The sequence below is a fragment of the Epinephelus lanceolatus genome, chromosome 8 (genome assembly GCF_041903045.1).
Source record: "Epinephelus lanceolatus isolate andai-2023 chromosome 8, ASM4190304v1, whole genome shotgun sequence".
Lineage (NCBI taxonomy): Eukaryota > Metazoa > Chordata > Actinopteri > Perciformes > Serranidae > Epinephelus > Epinephelus lanceolatus.
Window position 1 is genome coordinate 25,955,046 of NC_135741.1, and position 24,898 is coordinate 25,979,943.

Here is a 24,898-nt window from a genome sequence, read left to right on the forward strand (position 1 = left end):
TTTTTTTCTCTGTTAAAAGGATTTGCTTTATTGCTGATTTAATGCATTCTTTTACATACATAATATACACTTATGCATTTTGATCACATGAATTTTTACTTTAGGTGACCCTGCTGGATCAAATTAAGACAGTGGCAATCATATGGCAAACATAAAGGTCTAATATTGTTGTCTCAACACACAGCTCATACATTAGAGTTACAGTTAATACAGAAGCAGTGAAAGGAAGACATTAAATGCACCACTAATAGATGTGGTTTTACAAACAAGGAATGTTCATTTAATTAAGGTCAGTGCTGATATTTATGTGTAAATGATTAAAAAGGCACATTCATGCCATGGCCTTAAATGTATTATCCAGTCAAAATACTGTGTAACACACCACGCTGCTCATCAGGGAGACAGACCTCAGCTGGAGCTCGAGTGAGCGAATGGAAACTTAAATGAGGGAAGTCAGAGTCAATCTGAAAATGTTTTACTCCTCAACCTTTTCAGTATTTCCTTTGTAGGAATGCATCAAGCCTGTTACTTTTAACATAACATAAACATCTTTATCTGTTATTAGCACATGAAACGTCCCTTTGGTTTGAATTTATTCAGGAGAACTCATGGGTGTTCTCAGATCGTCTTAGGGTGAATGCTGAATGCCAACACCAAGAGTCAGGATTTTAAAATGCACCTCACAGGCTATTATGAATTCTTAAAATAAACAACACATACTATATTTCATCGCTGTGCTTGGCTGGAATAAAAAGGGTGACTGGATGATACCTTTTAGGGCATGGATGCAAATACCATTCAATGAGATTATTTAGCGCATGTAAAACAAAATCTAATCTAAAATAATGTACATTGTAATGCAGGGTTTGTTTCGGCTCAGCCCAAACCCTGGCTCATGGAATGTACTGATAATGTCATCGACAGACAAAACAAACATGGTATCCGTTCCATTCTTACGGCCATCGTTTGGCACTGCGCGTAAATAGGGTAAACAAACAAATCAACAGCTTTGTGATCTAGCAACAGAAGCGTAGCAACTAAATAAGTACATACACATGTAAGCATGCAGGCAGGCTTCTCATTTAAACACATGACAAGACATGTAAAATGTTAGTTGGTTATACATCGTATGTTTCCTACATGTCTTATTTTTCTTATTTAACACTATGTCTGAAGTGCCAATAATAGGTTACATTCAGCATAATTAAAATAATTCCTCCATTTTGTAGCAATTTAGAAAATAAAATAGATATCTCTGTTTATCCCAGGAACAACTGTGCTGAGGACCACAGCATCAGACACCCTCATTAATATCTGTGGACAAAGCACACAGTATGTTATTGTACACATGTGAACACATCATAGAAATATAAAAAAAATGTTAGACAATGAAAAATAGTGAAACATATAGATAAGTATTAAAGGGTAACTTTGCTTTTTTTCCAACCTGAACTCTATTTTCCCACATTATTGTGTCTAAGTGACTAATGGAGACAACAATTTTTGAAATTGGTCCAGTATTGAGAGAGAGCACTACAGCCAGCAGTGATGGAACAGAAATGTAATCCCTGCGGGCAATTGAGCACTGTCAATTTATGTCAACTAAAAGTGCCTGGTTTTGCCACTTACAGGCTCAGATTGTTATTAAAAGTGTCTGACAACATCGTGGAAAAGATCCCTACAGAGAAAGAGCTGTTTGTTAAACAGTAAGATCCTTTTTGTTTAACTGGAAACAGCCACAAAATCCTCATTGTCAAAGACTCCATCTAAATTAAGTCATTTTTGCTCATATAGAGCCAGGATATTTTCACACCTAACTGAGTTTAATTAAGCTTTATTTCAACCAAACCAGATTTGGTGATTATTGGTGACAGTGGAAACACAAACCAAGATGGCTTTTATCAGTTTTATTTTGCTTTTGTTGATTTTTAAAGTGCTTTACAATGATAAAATGAGGGAGGCTACATCTGGTTCAGCAAAAAGTTACTGTTTAACAAAAAAATAGAATAAAATAGCTCTATCTCTGTATGGATCTTTTCTGTAAAGTTGTCAAACGCTTATAATAACAATCTGAGCCTGTCAGTGGCAAAAACAAGCACTTTTAGTGGAAATAAATTGACAGTGCTAAACTACCCGCAGGGACTACATTGCAGCCTATTCCATCACTGCCGGCTGCAGTGGTCTCCCTCAAAACTGGACCAATTAAAAAAATGGTAGTCTCCTTTACTAACTTCGAAACAAAAACTAAAAGGGTCCAGGTTGAAAAAAAAAACAAAAGTTAACCTTTAGCATCTTTTACTAAACACAAGCAAAAGTCCTGCATTCAGAATCCAAAAGAAAATATATTTAAAGTATAAAAGTAAGTTTTTATGTTGGTTGTTTGAATTTACTGTGTAACTGCATCATATTTAATATACTCATCATATGTTTTTAATATCTTCATCTGCAAAGTAACTAGTAACTAAAGTCAACATATAAATGTAGTGAAGTAAAAAAGTACAGTATTTCTCTCTGAAATGTGGTGGAGTAGAAACAGAATGTAACTTAAAATTAAACACTAACAAAGTACAAGTGCCTTAAAAATTGTACTTAAAGGACAACTTCGGTATTTTTCAACCTGGGCTCTATTTCCCCATGTGTATGTGTGCGTATGATTCATGGGTACCACTCGTTCTAAAATTGGTTCAGTATAGAGCTGCGGAACGAGCTAAAACGGTAATGGGGGCAAATGCGTCCCGTATAAAAGTGCTTTTTTTCGCCACTGACCGGTTCAGAGCGCCAGTGCTATCTCTGTAGATAGCATATTGTAGCGGCCCTGGGGCAGTGGTGACTGTGAATGAGTGGAGTCAGCTGTCAGTCAGTGTTGGAGCAGAGAGGCGGATGATGTCCCCGCTTGGTATTGTAAATGAGTATGTGTGTGTGAAGACGTGTGTTTTTTCGCCACTGACCGGTTCAGATCGCCAGTGCTATCTCTGTAAATAGCATGCTAACTTAGCCTTTCCCTTACCTCTGGGCTGTGTGATGTCACGAGCTTTGCTCCACTGTGTCTGTAGCTCTCTCTACTCGTGGGACAGCCATTTTCTTGAGGAAGAGGTGTTTCGGGATTGGATGTCTTCTCTTCTTCGGCTGGCAGTAGTCATTTTGGGAGAAGTGAGCACTGCAGACCCGATGGTCTGCAAGGCGCAGTGTCTGGAGGGGAGTGTTAGCATCCATTTGTAGCACAACTAGCTACAACTTCAGCATCTCGCGGTCCGACAAAGGCAGCCTGTGAAAGCTGTAACTCACGGGGTGTTGCGCGACATCCTGTTCTTGCGTTCGGGAAAAAGGCCCGTTTATTTGAGCACTCCAAAAACTCCGGTAACACTCCAGGGGGTAGCACGTAAAAGACTCCGTCCTCTGACTCTTCTAGCGTAACACACACTTCACACACACATACTCATTTACAATACCAAGCGGGGACGCCATCCGCCTCTCTGCTCCAACACTGACCGACAGCTGACTCCACTCATTCACAGTCACCACTGCCCCAGGGCCGCTACAATATGCTATCTACAGAGATAGCACTGGCGATCTGAACCGGTCAGTGGTGAAAAAAAGCACTTTTATATGGGACGCATTTGCCCCCATTACCGTTTTAGCTCGTTCCGCAGCTCTATACTGAACCAATTTTAGAACGAGTGGTACCCATGAATCATACGCACACATACACATGGGGAAATAGAGCCCAGGTTGAAAAATACCGAAGTTGTCCTTTAAGTGCAGTACTTGAGTAAATGTACTTAGTAACTTTTAACCACTGGGCATACGGTGAAACCTACCTGTAGTAATTAGGTTTGAAGGGGCCGTTCTTGTTGAGGCCCATGTACTTGGCCTGTTCGTCAGAAAGCTCTGTCAGATGGGCATCAAAGTTTGGTAGGTGCAAACTGGCCACATACTCATCTGGAGGACAGAGACAGACAGGAATCAACATGGTGTGGAAAGATATTTGGCTCACTGGACAATGTAATTTTTAGGTCTTGTCACATGGGGGCAACAATGAGCAACAAACTGGCCATAGCTTTTTAACTAATGTATCATTCTCATACTTAATCTATTAGTCAAAAATATAAATCAAAGTAAATTTGTTTCTTACCCATCTTCTTGGGCAGCAGATACACATCCTGTTTGTAACGTCCCTCTGGAGCATTGAACAACTCGATCAGGGCCAGAGCCTGCAGGCGACAGAGACCATACAATGGTTATATATACCAGCAGTGAGGGACAGGACACGACAGAACAGCAGGGTGGTGCAGTGAGAGGGAAAACAGTGTCAGTGATGGAGAGGGCCAAACTACTAACCTGAGTTGTAGCAGTGATGGACAACACAAACGTAGGCACTGTGGAGCAGCTCAGGTTTAAGAGGCGGCCCTGAGAAATAACAGAGTTCATACATGAACAGCAGTGTAGACATTGACACATAATGGTGTGCTAAAACTAATCATAAGATTTTAAAGGACACGGTTCTGTAATGATATAGTTCTGTAGAGTGACATCACCTCTGCAAGCAGAACAACCCTCTTTCCATCGGGCCAGATGATGTGGTCAACCTGAGAGCGCACCCTCTCCCAGGTCAGCTCAGGGCTGCGCAGACTCGCCTGAGCACATAAAAGACAGGTCAGTCTTTCAACTACATGACACATAGAAATAGAATAAAGAAAAGAACAAAGATGAAGGGGTTTCATGCAACTCAAATGGTGTGACTTATTTGGTATATTGTCCATGTAGAAAAACAAAAACATCAAGAGAAATCAAACAAAGCAGAGCGGAACATAAAAGTGAAAGATGTAAAAAAAAAGAAAAAAAAAGAGAGAGATCTGTCTAGTGGAAGAACATTTATTTTGTATCCCCTGAGAGGTTTTTAAGGATGATGATAATTTGACAGTTGAGCTCTGCAGCTAGATCTGATGACTGATCAGATATACAGATCTACTGTATAAACGGAAATGGTAAACAGCCTAAGACATAATGGAGGCAAGAAAGCCACAACATTTGGTGAAGTGAGTAAAACACAGTGTTTCAATTTTGTTGCACTGAAGCTCCCACTGGTCTGCACCATTGACTGTAAAGATGATAGACATGACAGCTCTGCAAAGTGAAGCCAAAATATCTCAGCCTAGCCCCTGCCCCCTGGTGGCTGCTGGCTGCAGTGTAGGTCATAAAGCCTGCCCTCTCCATTTTAGCAGATGAGACATGGGCCGAATTCAAAAACTCTGTCAGTTGATGACTGTTCAAGCTTTCATTTTTCTGACTAGTTTGGTTATAATTAGTTATCTGATGCTATAAAAAACAGGTTTGACAACATGATTGACCTCTGTGTGTGTCAATCCATGTGCTCGCAATCAATGGAACTGCTAGCAATTGGTTTGATGGGTATATTGGTGGAAACTCAATACCATGCCCAGACTCTGGTTCCAAATGACATCACTATTGCAAGATGGCTGGGATATTTTCACTTCATTTTTTTGTATAGTGTTCATCTTTTAATACAGTTATTGATCTGCACCTGCTGTGTGCGTGTATGTGTGTGAGTTTGTGCTCTCAAAGTTAGACTTTAAAATATAAATTCCCAGGCACACATATTTACAGAACAATCATACAATGAAACAGACACATTACCACATCAATCTCAGTGTTGGAGTGTCCCATATTGCAGACGATGCAGCCATTCTTCATTCGGTCAAGCTGTTCCCTGGTGACAACATTCTTGTTGCCTATAAAAAAAACATTGTTGTGATGTGAAAACAGAGTCACTGTGTTAGCACAAGTGAGAGGAAGTCATGACTGCAGAGTTTCAGAGTGCATCTGTTTCTGTTATAAGAATGGATTCACAGCGACATGTAGATTGTGTTTGTCATTACGGCCATCTGACTAACACATGGACTGAAAGAGCATTTTAGTCGTCAGATGTAAAGCCTGTTTGAACTGGGGTATTTAAATGAGGCATGCTTTTTTTATGCTGGAAACACTGTGATTATCAAAGCAGAAGTAATGGATGTCACTGCATGGGGCACAGTACCAGTGCAAGTTATCACCACGTCCATCTGCCGGATGACCTCACTCAGCTTGACCACTCGGAAGCCGTCCATGCTGTGTAGATACACATGGAGATAGTTAAAGCAGCACAAACACAGTGAAAACCAGAGATGGTAACAAGCTGTCTTTTTGGAATCACAGCTTATGTAATGCACAATGTAAAGACAGCGGAGAATAATATGAAGCAGTAATGGTAATGTTAGTGACTCACCATGCCTGCAGAGCACAGATGGGGTCAATCTCTGTGATGCACACAATAGCTCCAAGGGCCTTTAGTGCGGTGCAGCAGCCTTTCCCCACCTACACACCACAGGGCAGTGCAATAGTTGTAAACAGAAATCTACAATACATGTAAAAAGGTCTGCTGCAGCAGTGAAAATAGTCATTACATCAGAAGTGACATAAAAAAAATAAAAAGAATCTGAAATCAGAGAATGATTCACCTCTCCATAGCCACACACGACAACTTGTTTGCCTCCAAACATTATATCTGTGGTCCTCTTCAAGCTGGCAGAGACAAAATGACACACGCTTTTATCCATCAGCACGACTCGAACACAGAAAATCTCAACACACACACACACACACAAAATGGCTGTCTTTTTTGGATTCTCTAATCCTCCTCACCCATCCAGGATGGATTCACGGCAGCAGTAAAGGTTGTCAAATTTCTGCTTGGTGACTGAGTCGTTCACATTCATGGCAGGGACACACAACTTGCCGGCCTTAGACAACTGGTACAATCTGAGAGGACACATGAGGAAATGTTAAGACACACACATGCACAAATACACACGCTAACTGAGCTGCAACCCTGTGTGACCTTCTGCTTTCCGGAGTGTCTGGCTAATTGATTCCATTGAGAGTTGTACATGCACAGCTGCTGTGACCTGTAGTGCAGCTCTGTCATGCTTCTCAAACAAGCTCCAGTCGACTCAGGCCGGTGACCTTTTCACTGTACAGTGTCAGTGTGTATTAATACTACTATGACTTACATAACTGCTTTTGATACCCTGTATCTATCATTCATCAGGGTGGTCAGTTTGCTTCCTGCTCAGCTCCATCTAGAGGACAAAATCATGTAAAGACCTCATGGAGAAGGATTCTAGAAGCAGATTAAACTTGTGCTAGATGTCTGTGCTATGTTGGTACTTTACATAGATATACATAGACATATATAATATGAGCCTAAAAAGGCATGCACTCATATCACAGCACAAATCGTGGTCTTTCTCCAAAGATGATTTTACTCGAGACAACAAACCCTGCTGCTCTTTGCACCTGCACTTTTTTAATGTAAAGAGTTATTCATTTTAAAATGAATTTTGTTACATTCTTATTTATTTTAATGTGCCTTTGGCCATTTGATCCATGCTTGCAAACAGAAACACAGAGGAAACGTCTTTTACAGATCAATAAGGACAGGTTGCTAATTGAAGAGTTGTGCAACAGAGTTTCACACAGGTGCATTACAGCTTCATATTTATGCTCGTAATGTCTATCAGCTGTGAATTGACATTTTCCTTTTGTTTAACACACTTAACAGAGTTTGAGTCTTTCGATGAGATCTGCGTTAACTGTTTTGACAATAGGTGAGGAAGAAAGTGTGAAACCAATAGAAAGTGTTGACTCATTTAAGACCTCTGCTTTGCTAGAAAGGTCATGATGAAGAGCAAGAGGATCCCAGTCTCATTAAGTGTGTCTTAGCAATCAAGAAAGTTAGTGTTTCGACAGTGGGTCTTGTTAGGTTTTTATTAATTATAAAAGTAGTAGAGTAATCAGAACTCCAATGAGGCCAAATGATTTGTGCCCAAACTGAAGTACATCAGTGAAAAATGTTGCTAGTTATACTATATGGAGAGTGAAATGGTTTCAAAATTCATGAAGACATATGCAAAATACAAACTGCATTAAAAGAAAAGGAACAGCAGTCACATGGTCAAACTACCTATGTGGGATAAGTGGAATATATGGAGTATGAAAGGGAATAGATGGATGGATGATGGGTGATAGATAGATAGCAGTCCTTTTGGGAAATCTCTGTATGTATTAATCGCCTGACCTTTTCTCACCACTTGGGACTCACCATCATCGTCATGCAGTGTTGCTGCTGTCCAGTAATCTTATTGGACAGACTGGCAATCTTATGCAGTTTGTTTTTATTGTTTAGTGACAATGAAAAATGCCAAGCATTAGAAACAGAAAGTTAAAACACTCTCCACAAAGGAGCGATAGAAGAGGACCAATATATGTCTGTCCACTCTGAACAGTCTGTTTACTGTCAGTTTACTGTTTACTGTCTGTACTGTTTTAGAAATTCAGTTTTGTTTAGGCTATTTCTGGAACAGGAAGCAAGATTTTACTTTCCTACGGCACAAAACAACCATAAAATAACTCCCTGCATCAGATCAATATGAATAACTCACAAGATATTGCCACAGTCTTTATTATTTATAATCCATTAAGGGCTGTCATGAGCTGGCCCACAGACATATCAATTTTGTGATTTCTTGGTGGTTAAAAGATCAATTCTATAATTCTTATATTTTTGGCAGCAGTCACAGCTTTGGCCACCACCCACACTTTACTCATCAACATCAAATGGAGCCTCTGTGTCTCAAGTGGTGGCCCAAACTACAGAAACAGACACTAAGCCCCATCTCACCTGTGCACTCCAGTGACACTCTCCTCCACAATGCCCCGCACCTTCTTGAAGACACTGGGATACTTCTTGTAAACCCAGTGGGTTAAATCTCCACCATCATCCAAGATCTAAGGACAAACACAGGAGTGTTAACAGCATAAATGATAGCCTTCAAAATCAATGATAGCTCAGTAGAGCCCAGCGATAAAACAGATAAAAGATAACCGTCTAAGATTAGTGTTAAATGTGTCATGGGATTGTCAGGTTGGTACCATATTGGCCTGCCAGCCCTCCGTGTTGACACAGCGATCGATGCACCACCAGAAGTCATCCTCTGACTCACCCTTCCATGCAAACACAGGTACCCCTGCAGGACACAAAACACACACTCCTCTTAGCAAAGACAGACATCAGAGGACAGGAGGGCTGGACAGCTGCATGAGCAACAGGTCCATTAGGGGAACATTAGACAGTGAACGCACAGCATGCACACATGGGTTGCTTTATGCTTTGCATCAGGGTTTAGACTTTACTATAACACAAACTGTTTCAACCAAAATCAAAATACATGCAACAACACTTTTCAATGCGTTGTAGACATCCATTATGGTTAACATATCGATCCATAAATAGCTTATTTTTAGCTGACAGAAACCTTTCCTGATGTTATTAGTCTTTAATTGTCAGAAATATAATGCTTTCTATCTAATGCTGATCCACAAACCATGAGACTGTATAAAAGAAGTGGACGTAGCCAACATGCCTCATCCCTTGGTTTGTAAACTACTGTTCTGAACCCTTGAGTCTGGCATTTTGGCCAAGGCCATCTTGTTTTTTTGAAGCCAGAAGTGAGGGCGGAGCTGTGGAGGAACAAGGGATAGATCTGTCTAAAAACATGAGAAAAAATCACAAGGTAGCTACGCCCTGAAGCATACCCTGCTTTATCGTCTATTTGACACTAAATGGGACCATATTTTACAAAATTCACATCATGCTGTACTGAAGAAGACTTGAAACTAGTGATTAAGACCATAAAGTCCTCAGGAAAATGTTTACTGAGGTAATAAATCAAGTGAGAAGTAGAAACAACCAGCAGAGTCGCCCCCTGCTGGCCATTGGAAAGGGTGCAGCTTTAAGGCACCTTCACATCAGCTTCACTTTTCAAAGCTGCACATAACCCCTTGTACGTAACCTGGCAGTACATTATAATAATGATGTGTTCTTGTCATTTATGAACTGATTCTCTGATGAGATTTGGCTGCAAACCAAGTTGCAAGAAAATATTTCACATGTAACGCCAGCCTTCGAGAGGAGAGGAGTTTACCTGTTTCAGCGAGAGCAGCAGCCACCTCATTCTGAGTGGAGTAGATGTTGCAGGCAGTCCAGCGACACTGTGCCCCGAGGGCTACCAGAGTCTCGATCAGGACCTAAGACGGGAAATTCAGATACATGAGCAGGTAGCAAAGGTAAAGAAGTGAGGGACATGAATTGTCACAGTGATCTACTATGAACAGAATGAGAGGACGTACTGCAGTCTGAGCAGTGATATGGGTGCAGCCCACTATCTTAGCCCCAGCCAGCGGCTTCTCCCCCTGGGCTCTCTTCCTCAAGGAGATCAGGGCAGACATGTCTGCAGAGGGACAGAATGAGCACAAGTCAGTGCAAGCTGAAAGGACATAAAGGTCAGGTTTCGTGTTGGGAGAGAGAAGAATGATGGGCCGTTTTGAACGCAAAAATAAGCCCTTTCTACAAGGTAGATGTGCAGTAAATGGCTGTAAAATGAAGACTGATTAAACAACAATGTCAGCAACAGCTGTTGCCACCCAGGCTTCAGGCCTGGAGAACACTCGTCAAGCATGCACGCCTACAGATCACTCACATGGCCAATGTAAACAGCCAGAAAGACAGATTTGGAGCCTGGAAGTATACAAAAAACTAAAAGGCCTGAGATGGGAGAAGAGGTAAAAGAATTAAATAAGTAAGACGTGATGAAAAGAAAAAAGAGACAGAGCTCTGATCATGTTTCCAGAATAATATACAGTACAGGCCAAAAGTTTGGACACACCTTCTCATTCAATGCGTTTTCTTTATTTTCATGAATATTTACATTGTAGATTCTCACTGAAGGCATCAAAACTATGAATGAACACATGTGGAGTTATGTACTTAACAAAAAAAGGTGAAATAACTGAAAACATGTTTTATATTCTAGTTTCTTCAAAATAGCCACCCTTTGCTCTGATTACTGCTTTGCACACTCTTGGCATTCTCTTGATGAGCTTCAAGAGGTAGTCACCTGAAATGGTTTTCCAACAGTCTTGAAGGAGTTCCCAGAGGTGTTTAGCACTTGTTGGCCCCTTTGCCTTCACTCTGTGGTCCAGCTCACCCCAAACCATCTGGATTGGGTTCAGGTCCGGTGACTGTGGAGGCCAGGTCATCTGCCGCAGCACTCCATCACTCTCCTTCTTGGTCAAATAGCCCTTAGACAGCCTGGAGGTGTGTTTGGGGTCATTGTCCTGTTGAAAAATAAATGATCGTCCAACTAAACGCAAACCGGATGGGATGGCATGTCACTGCAGGATGCTGTGGTAGCCATGCTGGTTCAGTGTGCCTTCAATTTTGAATAAATCCCCAACAGTGTCACCAGCAAAACACCCCCACACCATCACACCTCCTCCTCCATGCTTCACAGTGGGAACCAGGCATGTGGAATCCATCTGTTCACCTTTTCTGCGTCTCACAAAGACACGGCGGTTGGAACCAAAGATCTAAAATTTGGACTCATCAGACCAAAGCACAGATTTCCACTGGTCTAATGTCCATTCCTTGTGTTTCTTGGCCAAAACAAATCTCTTCTGCTTGTTGCCTCTCCTTAGCAGTGGTTTCCTAGCAGCTATTTGACCATGAAGGCCTGATTCGCGCAGTCTCCTCTTAACAGTTGTTCTAGAGATGGGTCTGCTGCTAGAACTCTGTGTGGCATTCATCTGGTCTCTGATCTGAGCTGCTGTTAACTTGCGATTTCTGAGGCTGGTGACTCGGATGAACTTATCCTCAGAAGCAGAGGTGACTCTTGGTCTTCCTTTCCTGGGTCGGTCCTCATGTGTGCCAGTTTCGTTGTAGCGCTTGATGGTTTTTGCGACTCCACTTGGGGACACATTTAAAGTTTTTGCAATTTTCCGGACTGACTGACCTTCATTTCTTAAAGTAATGATGGCCACTCGTTTTTCTTTAGTTAGCTGATTGGTTCTTGCCATAATATGAATTTTAACAGTTGTCCAATAGGGCTGTCGGCTGTGTATTAACCTGACTTCTGCACAACACAACTGATGGTCCCAACCCCATTGATAAAGCAAGAAATTCCACTAATTAACCCTGATAAGGCACACCTGTGAAGTGGAAACCATTTCAGGTGACTACCTCTTGAAGCTCATCGAGAGAATGCCAAGAGTGTGCAAAGCAGTAATCAGAGCAAAGGGTGGCTATTTTGAAGAAACTAGAATATAAAACATGTTTTCAGTTATTTCACCTTTTTTTGTTAAGTACATAACTCCACATGTGTTCATTCATAGTTTTGATGCCTTCAGTGAGAATCTACAATGTAAGTAGTCATGAAAATAAAGAAAACGCATTGAATGAGAAGGTGTGTCCAAACTTTTGGCCTGTACTGTATATCCCAGCCTCAGGTCATAAACTATTTTGAAATCAGGAGGAGAGGGCCGTTTATCAAATAGTGTCTAAGCAGCAGAAAAGATGCCATGTGATACGTATCTGGGAACAAAGTCACAACAGGTAGCACAAAGCTCTCTTTGTATTAATGATAATGATACCGAGTCTCTTATACGACTTTATCACAATAAAATCACAGAAAGAAACTGTGAAATCAAGACTGATACGGCAGGTACACGAGTGAAAGAGAATCCATAAGACACCAAACACTACCAAAATCCTCTGCTAAAAATTGAGAAATGGAAAAAAAAAAATCTGTAGTTGTTGAAACCCCCGTGTGCCCGTGAGGTCAGATATACCTTGTTCTGCAATTTCGATTTCACGGCGGCCAAATTCGGCCTGCTTGATGTTCTTCACACAGAAGTCACTGCTGCCGTGAGTGTTGACCTGGGCTTTGTCCCTGGGGGAGGTTTCATCATCAGAGCTGTCGGTGTAGGATGCAGCTGTGAAACGGAGAACACAAAAGGTCACTATTGTGGAAAAGCATACAAAAGAGCCAATTATGAAATATATGCTTCAAACCATTGTGTGTGGGGCGGAGCCTGTGAGTGTGTTTCCTCTGTGTATGTGTCTGTGTATACTGTATATACTGTACATGTATATGTTTATTGCAACAAATAGTGTACTTGTGTGTATAAACAGTCTAATAATGGATTTTTGAGGCCTAAATTGATGTTAATATTTGAGTTTAAAAGAATTTAATGTGGATATGTTGGCTGAAAGTAACTGTTTGAATAATATAAACAACAATCTACATATGAATAGCTTAAATATATTTTCTTTAAGAACTGTGAACAAGATACATAATAAGAAAGATATGTTACACATGGAAAATAAATACTGTTCCTAAATTACCTCAAACCCAATTTGGCATCTCTGTACTGTCATTTCTTGTTAGTGCTCAACATATCGGCCAGGCCTTGGTCTACTTGTGTCTGTATATGCGCTTTTATGCAAATATTAGGGCTGAACAATAAGAGGAAAATATGCAGTATGTGATTATGTTGTTGAATACTGCAATAATGATATTGCTTGCAGTAAACATTTATTAAAGTGAAATAAGTTCTGTTTTTCTGCTGCCTTCGGTATACTGCTAGAACATTCAATTGCTTGTTGAATTAAATGAAAGGAAATAACCAACATTCTTAAACTAAATTATTGAACACTGAACTGAACACAAACTGCACCGATAAAAAAAGAATGATAGCTACACTTCAAAGTGCAGTTTTCTATCAATACACTCTTCCAGCTAACACAAAAAATCCCTGTGTGCTCTATCAGTCTTTCATGATGTGATTATCATGCAAGTTGACATCACAATAACAATTTCAAAAACTAGAATTAACACATTGCCGTTGTATGCTTTCACGAGTCAAGTTGCAATTACAGTTTACATGCATGTCTGTACAGACTCATACGCAGCAATGTCAGTAGACAATGCTTTAAATATGGATGTTGTTGCAAAGAAGCTTCAAATTTTAAAACGTGGATGCTTCACGTACAGAGGATTTCTACAGTAAGCACAGTTTCAGGGTGAAATCGGTGTCACCAATTCAGCATCTGACCAAATGTCTCCCCTTCTGTTGCTGAGTTATGGTGTTGACTAATGGCCAGAAAAATGTTTTTTGCGGAACATAATGATGTCACAGTGAAGTTGACCTTTGACCGTTTGGATATAAAATGTCATCATTTTGCTCTGTTAAACATTTGTGTGAAATTTTGTCAAAGTTAGCTATGAATTCTTGCGGTATGGCAAATTCCAAATTCTATTCAGCTCTTCGTTGTGTTCATGTTGATGTTTGTGCCAAATTTAAGGGAATTCCCTCAAGGCCTCCTTGAGATATAGCGTTCACGAGAATGGGATGGACAGACAAACTGAAAACATAGTGCCTCTGGTCAGAGCTATGGTCTGGGTGGAGGCTTAAAGGCCACATACTGTACAGATCTATTAAATATGTATGCTTATGTGCTGCATTTGTGAATGCGTGTAGATACTTAATTCCAAAGGTGATATAGACTTTAAAATGGACACATAAAGTTCATCTGTTTTGTTTTTTTTAAATGAACACAAAAACAGTTAGTATAAACATTTGTGAGTAGAGGTCTTACAGTGCCCCTCAGTCTCAACAGGAATCATAATTACTGTCAGCGGGTATTTTAACCTCTCATGGAAGTGTAATGAAACATTCAGGTGTGCAGTACCTGAGCTGTAGCTGTCTGTAGAGGACTGCGAGATGGACCGAGACAGGGAGCGGCGGCCGGCCTTGGTGGGGTACTTGCTGAACTCTTGTTTGTCCTCAGTGTTCGCAAACTGGATCTGGAGGGAAGCAGAACAAAACAATACACAATGTTAACATGACAAGCAAATAAAATCCACATATTACTGACTTAGCGTTAGGACTGTTTGCACTGATTAAGTGTAAACAATGAACCCAGGGAAGCGAGGAACAAACAGTACAGACTCAGTTACATGCTTACGGTAATTTGTTCACACTGTTTTAGTTATATTTGGACTCATTCTGCTGTTTCCTTTCAAAGGTAAATCACCTGAGTCTGTTATAATAAATCACAGGTGGATCAGGAAGAAGAGAGCTGATGCCTATTTTTAGATGCTCCCTCCTGCTCCGTGATTTATGCTTTGTTCAAATACACAGGCTTCAGTTGTTGGTGTGGTTCATCGTGTCAACCCAACCCTTCAAAGGGCCCAAGATCAAACACCTGGAAACACATAAAGTGGATCAGCACACAGCCAGCATGGCTATTTTCTAAGCTAGCCTTTAACAGAAGATTAAAGCTTCAACTGTCCAGCCTTTGGGGTTGCTGCAAACCAAATACGCTGATTCGATTTAAAAAAAAAAAAAAAAAAATCTTATCATTCAGCTGTTAAATAAAAGCCAACGCTTCCAGTGAATTTGGCTCTATTTAGAGCTTGGCAGGCTACAAGTAGACTAAGGATCTGACAAATCCACTAAGTGTCATTTTAACACCCTGAAACTGTAACAGTCTGGCTGCACTAGCAGACAACAGTCAGTTGTCAACATCAGAAATAGTAGGGAGTCCAAACTCTCAGGTCTTTTGATAAACTGGGTCACTCAGACAGTAAAGTTATTAGTTACAGAAGTATCCAACTACACTGATCTTAACAAAAATTACAGAGAAGTCACAAACAATCTAAAACTGGATGCAGAGATATTTTATTTTCACATACGTAGAAGCCCAGGTGGGCTTACACCTGGCGCTATAAATAAAAAGGCCTCTGAGAGAGACACAGGGTCACACGTAGATAAGTCACTCAGCATTTTACTTAAATAGGAAGTCTGCAGGTGAGTTTCAGGTCTATACCTCTGTATGTCCTTTAGTTTTAGGCCCTATGGCTTTGACTTTCATTCATCATCATCTTCCAAACTCAATATCATATCTGGCAAACACTGATGCTGCTGAAAACAGATCCACTACTGCAGGTGTAGCAACTTTATCTTGCATAAAAGACACTTTTAAACCAATGTAAAAGCCTGATTAGGTGTTGCACAAAGACCTGCAATGCTCTGACTTTCCAAGAAATCCTACAGGTGTCTTAGTGGTTTAGTGGCAAGTGTGTTGGACCAACTCCAAGCTCAAACGTTGTCGTTCTCACAACACTATAATGTCACACCATGTAATGTCATGCATTAAAGGGGGTTGGACTTTCGACATGTACATTTGCACATTTTTACTTGAATTATTTCATCCTGTGTTCCTTCATTCTTTCCTTGTCATGGCTGTTGAGTGACAATGTGGTGAACTAAGTTTTCACGACGTTTTTATATTGATGGTTTATGTGCGCTTTTATTGTGGAGGATGTTAAAAGGCTTTCTTCATGCTTAGACTTTCTAATTCCTGATTATTTGACTTCTGCTAGTGCTATCCTTAAATTTCTACACAGCTTTGTTCCCCTCATTAAAGGGACAGTTCACCCCAAAATCAAGAATACATATGAGTGTTGGAGATATCGGCCGTACAGATGTCTGCCTTCTTTCCAATATAATGGAACTAGATGGCACTCGGCTTGTGGTGCTCAAAAAAATCAACAGAAATTCCCTTTACAATAGTAATGACCTGTTTACTCAAAATATTCCACAGACCTTGTTGTGAGCAGTTGCACGTAGGAACTAATTTCTTTCTACAGAACTACACAAGCCAACTGTATCACCACACAGACGGAAGCGTAAATCTACTCATGGACGAAAGACTCATGCTGGTGATAATGCGAGATGTAAACATTAATGTCGTTCTCTGCTGCTAGGTAAGACAGAAGTAGACGCATGCTTCTTTCTGCGCTGTGACATGGTTGGTGGGTGCAGTTCTGTATAAGAAAATAGTTTCTACATGAAACTGCTCACAACAAGGTCTGTGGATTATCTTGGATAACCGGGTCATGATTTCTAGAAAAGAGACATTGCTGTTGAGTTTATCAAATGTATTTTTTGGCGCTTTAAGCACCACAAGCTGAGTACCAACTTGTGCTAGGCAGACGTCTCTATGGCTGATATCAAACACTCGGCAGCTCACGCCAAACCAATCTAGACTGATAAATACCACTACAGGTAAGCGAGAAAATATGTATTTTTTATTTTAGGGTGAACAGTGCCTTTAAACACTGTCTTTGTCTCAGTGGTAAACCCATTAAAATATTTCCATTCATTGCGACAGTGCTGTGGGATTTCATTGTTCGCTTATTTTAAATGTCCATACAATGTGTTTGGACTAAAAACTAACATGCCGGCCAGCAGAGTTGACACAACACACAGATGATAAATCCGGGAGCACATAAAAGCCAGACTAACAACAGTGAGTGAGGGTAACATTTCAGTGACATGTACACTGTATATACAGACACCAGTCTACAACCATGTCTCATAGGTGAAGCTTAGTGTTGATGGTTGTGACATTGAAGAGTTCTGACATAAAAGCAAGACTAAACGTAAAGAAATTGTTTCCACTCACAGCCGGGTGCAACTAGCATGCATGACTCAGTAACATGGTAGTCACCACACAAATGTTACCGGAAACTGATTGAATGGGGTTCATAAGGAGCAACACCAGCATCATTTGAGACTCCTGAGGGAAATAGCTTCACATAGCCATACTACTTGCACTTTACTTGAAACTTAATGGCTACATTTTCACCTTAAATTTGAAAAATGTAAAGGTAACTACTACGCAAGTCATTTAAAATGAAAGTTAACTGTATAATAAATATATAATTGGCTAAAACAGTTGTAACTTATCTCACAATCCATCCTGCCATATGCAGTGACACCTTCAACATCTACTGTGTTAGGATAAAGAAACTCAAGAAGCTTGTGAGACAGTGAACTGGGGGGATCTCTGCATGTCTCTGTTTTCACAATTGAGAGTGTGCTCTGTCTCACACACTTGTAAAATAGCTCTTTTATGTTTGCTTTGCATCAGTTTTTGCACAGTCTCTTGAATTTCTGCATTGTTCTTGCCCCAAATCCACAGACATCAAAATCAGAGACTCCTTCTCTAAGGAAAGGAGGAATTAAAGGACAATAAGAGAGATCTTGTTCATGATGAAGTGTTACTTAAGACAGAATTCTAGTTCTGCTACTCTGACACAGTAAACTATCCCGAAGTTGAGCTCAGTGGATACACTTGGCCTTTTGAGGAGAGGACTGTACTTGTCTGCACTCAACTGAACACTTTTGTTGCAAGTCAAAGGAAAACACTTCTGTGTGGTCTACATTGCATTGCATGAGACAGTCATTCAACATAACAAAAATAAGAAAAGTTTTAACATGACAAAAGTAACTTTGGCACGTGTGTGGGATATGCAGTATCTTTAAGAATAAGTGTGCTGGATAACGTCCCGGTGATGCAATAATAGCGACTCACCCTTTCTCTCCCGTGTCCATGTTTGTGTGCCATGGCTGCCAGTCACTCTCCAGTTTTCCAGCCTACTTCCCTGTGCCTGTGTGTCCTCTGTGTGATGGTACTAGGTGTCCCTGATGCTATTATCCCAGAACACTCCCAGGCAGAGCCGGGGGGAGGTTCCCACCTATTATCATGATTTCTAATGGCCAACCTGGACAGAGAGAGGGAGAGAGAGAGGCTCAGCGCAAATCAGCCTTCCCTTTCTCCCTAGGCCTCTCACTCTCTCTCTCTCTCTCTCTCTCTCCCCGTCTTTCACTCTGGTTCTGCCCTTGACGACCAGCTGCTAAAGTCAGTAGGTTGTACTTCATGCTTTAAGTGCTGAGAGGGCAAATGTCAGAAGATTCAGATATGCTCATACACACAGAAGAAATGCGAACAGAGAAGAAATCACATACACACACACAGGCACAAAACACATCTGCTGCAGCTTTTACTTTCAGGCTGTACTCCTGATTTGGAGTACTGAATAAAAAAGGGATTGACAGGAGGAATTAAACCCTGTTTCCATTAGCCTTCTGCTGCATCAATAAGCAGCCCATCCAGTCCTCCATCCTATGGCTAAAAATACCCTTTCTCTCTTAGATAGCAGGCCAGGTCACAGACTTAAGCTGTGGTGTGACTGTCAGCAGGCGGTGTAAAGGGTTCAATGTGGGCCTGGCATAAGGTGGGTTAACTACTTAGCCGGACATCACTGGTGCTCCGCAGCGCCATCTAACTGGAAAGACATCCAGTGTAATCCACATAGATCTTTGCATACTGATAACTCATAGTGGGCACGTTCAAAAAGTCAAAGAAATAAGGCCTGGAGGATTTTTCTCTGATTTAGCTGAGCACAAATTATGTTTAGACAAAGCAAAGTTCAAGTCAAAGAAGTGAAGCTCTTCATACGGGTCTCATTCTTAAATCACTGTGTTTACTTTTGTCTGCAGAGGCGCCTGTTTAGATCAACGCATGCATGACGGATTACATGGTGTTGTGCAAAAAACATACGCCATGCTAATCCTTCCTCCAGGACTATGTGACCTTTAGCACAAACCATAGCTTCCACTCATTACCATACACATAAATCTTCAATGAATATCAAGATAACCCACAACCATATTTCATAAACAGACACATGAACATCTACAATATCATTTTGCTCCTAAAACGGTAGAATGAGATAAAAGCCAGAATGCTGGACACAAATACTACAGTTAAACCAGAGTGTTTTTACAGTAAATACCAAAAGGCACGACTAAGAACACAGTGGGGATACGATGAAGCTAGTCAGTATGGATGTGTTATATTTCTCAGCTTATGGTGACTTTTCCCTCAATGTTAATATGGGTCACACTGTGGTACAAACACAGTGCTGTACTTGTGTGGGCTGCAGCACACTGAGTCTTGCTAAACTTGAAAGAGACTGTTGTCAGTGTTCTCTTTTAAAAATAGCTATAGGTGGCCTTAAAGCCCCATAGTGTGAAATAATACACACAATGTAGGCTTTAAGATTGCCCTCCGAGTCTGACTCTCAGTTAGTTCTACTTTTCAACACAAAGGTCTGAATCTGAATTGAGTAGATTTCTTTTTATGTCATTTTCTGTACCTCTCCATACCTTTATTTTAAGCTGCCAGGGGAAAAGAAAATCTGCATTTGACCTTCACAAAACTCTGCCATAATGTTGGCAGACAAACAAGATGAGATTGTGCAAATACGGTACCAACATTTTGGAGAATCTATGTAAAACAGCCCCGCAGGGATCAGACAAAAATGATGATGATGCATGAACAAATTCACAGCGAGCGAGTCCTGCTCCCAGGGGGGCGTATTGTGTAACTGCTGGATTGATTCAGAGAGAGAGAAGGCAGAGTAGTGGCGTGTTTTGACTCACCCACACACACACACGTACACACACATTTCATTTTGTAGAATTAATTGTTTTTGTTCGTGGCACCTCTCAGTCGATGATTTGACAACGCACCAGCCCCCGAACTTCAACTGACATGCAGCTCTTCTTTCTCACGTATGATATTCTCTGTGATTTTAATTAGTTTTATCTTGTTTCCCAGTCATTTGCACTATTTGTTTTACTCATTCATTTTTTCCATGCAAACAGGTGGCTCTGTTTGACACCGCGCTCTCACATTTATTCATAACACAAGGCTTTGTTTTCATAAGCGGAGTGAACATTCCTACCATCCAATATGTTTTCAATCAGGCTCCCTGAGGCGACTCGCAGTCCACACATTATTGCCTCGTCAGACGGGGGGTCGGAGCTAATATTCTGAAGTCTGTGAGCCCCGCTGCTGGGAAAACGGATATTTTTATTGTGCTGATTATTTTGTCCACCTCTTGTGAACATAACTCTACGTTGATTTTTATGTTTTGTTGAAACTGTCAGAAACATTCATTCAAATCTATCATGATTTTTATAGGGACAGTAACTTACCATAGTGCTATTTATCAAGCTACATTGTTTTGGTGTAAGCTGCCAAGTGTTGGAGCTATCAGCCATAGAGATGTCTGCCTTCTCTCTAATATAATGGAACTAGATGGCACTCGGTTATGGCGCCCTAAGTGCCAAAAAATACATTTAAAAAACTCAACAGCAATTTCTCTGTCCAGAAATCATGACCCAGATACTCAAGATAATCCACAGACCTTGTTGTGAGCAGTTTTGTGTAGTAACTATTTTCTTTCTACTGAACTACATCTGCCAATTCAATTACCACACAGAAGGAAGCGTGCATCTACTCATGCACAAGAGAGATCCAAACATTAATGGTGCCCTCAACTGAGCTGTAACGTTAGCTAGTTCAGTGGTGCTAGGTGGGTTAGGGGTAGATGCCAAGTGTCATCTAGTTCCATTATACTGGAGAGAAGGCAGACATCTCCACAGTTGATATCTCAAACACTCTGCAAGTCACACCAAAACAATCTAATTTGATAAACAGCACAACAGGTAACAGGACAAATATGTATTTTAGATTTGGGCGTGAACTGTTACACCTAAACACTGTTACATAAGGACAAGCAATGCAACATAATGTATAGGATAATAAACCTTAGGGATGATTTACAGCCTCCAGAGATTATATTATTCATCTGCAAATATTCAGTTAACTGTCTATTAGTCACCAGTGCTGCTGGTTTGCTTTTGATTAGTCGCCTTCCTCTGCCACTGCAGTTTGCTGGGTGCTGCATGTCATCGTGACTTGTCAGATTTATCCACTCACCAAGTCATCTCATGATTCTGCAAGGCTTATGACTGATTTATACTCAAATCACTGAACACCAACTGGCAATGTAATTTGCATTTCTGATAATCACTATTTTAGATGTCAAATTTTAGATGACAAAGATGTCACAAACATCGCAAACTGTGTGATCAGGCAAAGGGATCACGATCAACATAAAGCACACAGCATCAAGAGATGTGGCAACTACTTTTGCCCCTGAGATATATAAAGTTACACGAAGTTCAGCAGTCGTGTCAGTAACAGGCGTAATTATTTCATGTGGCACGTAGAAACCAACTGATACTGAATGTGTGAGGCTGGTATCAAGACTACAGAGATGGTAAACATAGCAATGCATTTTGTACAGTCTAAATAGAATTTATAAATATCTATAAATAAAAAGCACAACACATTACAGTGAATAAAAAATAAGGATATCAGGATTTCTGCTCACTTATATGCCAGTAACTTTGTAAATATTTTCATATCAGGTCATATTATCAGACTGCACCACTACAAAGCACAGGTAACACACAAGTTAAAGGTCACCTTGATGGTTAGGAAAATGCTCCACAATCAAATTGGCAAATGTGACAATGATAAGACATCAAAAGGTCCCAGCGAATTTCATCATCATGTCTGTGACGCAGTCTTGGTAAAAAAGAGTTTACCAGAAGTTTCATATAATCATAATCAGTTCAAGGATCCCCAAACCTGAACCTCAGAGCGAAACGGTTTTCTTTTCAATATCTGGGCAGGTTAGTTCTGAGAAAAGAACATGCCTGTCTGTTTCATGTTTTTCCACTGCCTGTTGCGTGCTGTTACACACAGTGGATCATCTGTAATGATATGAGCTGCCACCTCAGGGGACTCTTTTATTCAGATGATTGTTCTGTGCCGTTGTGTAACAGCCAAGAAATTCAAGGCCTCTTCTCACAGGAACTTGTGCTGGTAATGCTTTTCTATCACACTCTTCTTATTACTTATAATGATGATTATTAGTCGCACACACACACCCTGAGCAAAATCAAGTCTGGTGTCATAAACATAATGATTAGTTTACTAGGTACAGACACAATACTTTCTTTTAAAATGACATTTTCTCGACCCCACACCTTCAAAGAATTCAGCTTTGTTACTGATGGATTGAAATTCTTCGGGAAGCAAAACCAACACATCATTAAATGCCTCATATGTAGTGTGCAGCCCCCCTGAGCTCAGGTATGTTAGGCCATGTATTACTTCACTTAGCCGAGGCCTTGAATCAGAGGTTTAAGAGCTCAACTTGGCTTTTAGTTGCTTCCTGCCTACAGGATGCTGGCATGATGTAGACATTGTGATTTACATAAACAGGAAGGCTTTATGAAGGCAGACTATAACAATAATGCAGTCATGATTAAAATCCTGTTAAATTATATGCTGTCACCTCAGTAAAAACATTGTAAAAGCTTTGCTCAGACCACATGTGAGACAGTGAGGCAAAGCTTTTCTCTGTGGCTAAACTTCTCAGATTGTTTAGTGGGATCTGACCGATATAGAAATATTATTTTGCACACAGCCGCTCAGCTTGGGATGGAGGGATCCCTCAGTGTGATGTGTTACTGTTACGCGTGACACTGCAGCATCACATCCATTAATCTCCCTGCTGTCAACTTGCAGATGGAGCCTTATGAATACATCAACACACAGTGCATCCCTTGGCCTTCTGTACAGTAGTTTGACTGCAGCACAGTGTGTACCGCGGTGGATGTATCCTCCTCACATGTGCCTGCCTACAGGACACACAGTCTTTGCTCACTGAGTGATGGCGAGCATCACGTTTCCTACCTTCTTGACGGATTTCAGTGTGGGGACTGCGGTGAACGCTGCGGAAGGCATTTCCCCAACGTTCATATTCACATCACTGCTGTTCTTGCTCACAGTCATCGCGGAGTATTTCTCTGCGACGTTTTCCGTCTCTTTGACATATTTCGTGGCTTGTTTCACCTCCACCTTGCTGTCCACAACCGAGTCGGTCATTGCATCCAGGAGGTGTTGAGACTGTTACCGGAGAAAGACAGAAAGCCGGCTGTGGGTTGACTCTTCAGACTAACGGTAACGTCAGCTCTGCCCGTCGTCTCTTCTTGCTCTCTCCGTTAAGCTTCGTGGCTTAAAATGACCGTTGCTGGAGCACTTCCACCAGACCTCGGCACGGAGCGGTAAGTAGGCTACTTTAGGAGAGATTAACGAGCTCTGTATCTTCACTACTTTGTAAAACACCGGTACTGACACTTGTTTCCGTCCTCAAGGTCTGCTGCCATCCACAGACAGCTCCATCTCCGAGGGGGAGGGTGTGTTGAGGCTGTCACCTGAACGAGTGGGCAGTGTGTGTAGGCGGGGATCATCCAGTCACCGGCGGTGCGGAGGAACACGGAGGAGTAACGGCTGAGGAGCGGTTCTCACATCAAGAGTAGCGCGAGCGTTGGTCGGTTACGTTACATGTACTCGTTACTACTTGTCAGTCGGTGCAAGTGTAACCTAGATGCTCTGATTCAATAACTGCAGTATCAATCTCACAGGAGCAGGCTGAGCACAAGTCCCGCCTCCTTCACTCTGATTGGTTGGCAGTGGTACAACGTCTAGAATCTACAGCGTCTGATTGGCAGAACGTGTTCGGGACAGTGCTTAACTTCAGAGGTTGCTCTGTTCATCCCTCATTTCAAGATTTAATAATTAATTAATTAAAGTTTTATAATTTAAATAGTCTTTAACAATAAAAAAACAAGTCAAACCAGAAAAATAGTATGTAAAAAAAGGAGCTGGTTTCGGCCTCTCAAACATGAGAGTCTCCTGTTTTTCCTTTGAATTATTTCAGTTCATTAAATTGATTTAAATATTTATGCACCGAGTACTTTTACTTTTAATACTTAAATACATTCTCCTGCTTGCACGTTTATATTTTTATGTAAGTAATATTTTCAATGCAGGACTTTTACACTGCACTGTAACTTTAAACCCTGTGTTTCATAACTGTCTTAGCTTATTTTTATTTTCTATGCTTTCACTCTTTTAATGGCATTTTTAAAATTGTATTTAAATGTCCTTTTGAATTGCCTTGTAGCTAAAATGCCTTGCCGAATAACAGAGTATTTTTACAGTGATATTACTACTTTTATTTAAGTAGAGGATCTGAATACTTCCTCTACAACTGCATCTTAATAATACAAATGTGATAATATTGTGGAGATGATCCAGTGCCCCCACCATTTCCATTTCTTTCCTTTCTCTCCGTCTCCTCCGCCCAACACCATCTGGTTCCCT

The 24,898-nt window shown here is 40.9% G+C and overlaps 1 protein-coding gene across 3 annotated transcripts; it reads right to left on the reverse strand.

Annotated features, from left to right (window-relative positions):
- ahcyl1 (adenosylhomocysteinase-like 1) lies at window positions 1-24,135 on the reverse strand. 3 transcript variants are annotated; one of them, XM_033630019.2, is made up of 17 exons: window positions 23,426-24,135; window positions 14,645-14,759; window positions 12,742-12,885; window positions 10,246-10,346; window positions 10,041-10,143; window positions 8,989-9,083; window positions 8,738-8,844; window positions 6,700-6,816; window positions 6,516-6,579; window positions 6,284-6,372; window positions 6,056-6,126; window positions 5,656-5,750; window positions 4,536-4,634; window positions 4,339-4,407; window positions 4,133-4,211; window positions 3,819-3,939; window positions 1-1,314 (listed from the first exon to the last, which is right to left on the reverse strand). In XM_033630019.2, the coding sequence occupies exons 1-17, from the start codon at window positions 23,615-23,617 to the stop codon at window positions 1,308-1,310; spliced, it is 1,668 nt and encodes a 555-aa protein (XP_033485910.1). In that variant the 5' UTR covers window positions 23,618-24,135; the 3' UTR covers window positions 1-1,307. The 3 variants fall into 3 exon arrangements, with proteins under 3 accessions (XP_033485910.1, XP_033485912.1, XP_033485911.1); XM_033630021.2 differs by lacking the exon at window positions 23,426-24,135 and adding an exon at window positions 18,338-18,483; XM_033630020.2 differs by lacking the exon at window positions 1-1,314 and having other exon boundaries at window positions 3,815-3,939; window positions 23,426-24,134.
- Window positions 24,136-24,898: the final 763 nt, after the last annotated feature.

Excerpts from the sequence above, each read along its gene's own strand:
- ahcyl1 (XM_033630019.2), bottom strand. The coding sequence starts at position 23,617 with ATGACCGACTCGGTTGTGGACAGCAAGGTGGAGGTGAAACAAGCCACG. Across the intron at positions 8,845-8,988 it reads AGGGCTGGCAGGCCAATATG|ATCTTGGATGATGGTGGAGA; the intron begins GTACCAACCTGA and ends GTTTGTCCTTAG. Across the intron at positions 5,751-6,055 it reads CGTGGTGATAACTTGCACTG|GCAACAAGAATGTTGTCACC; the intron begins GTACTGTGCCCC and ends TTTTTTTTATAG.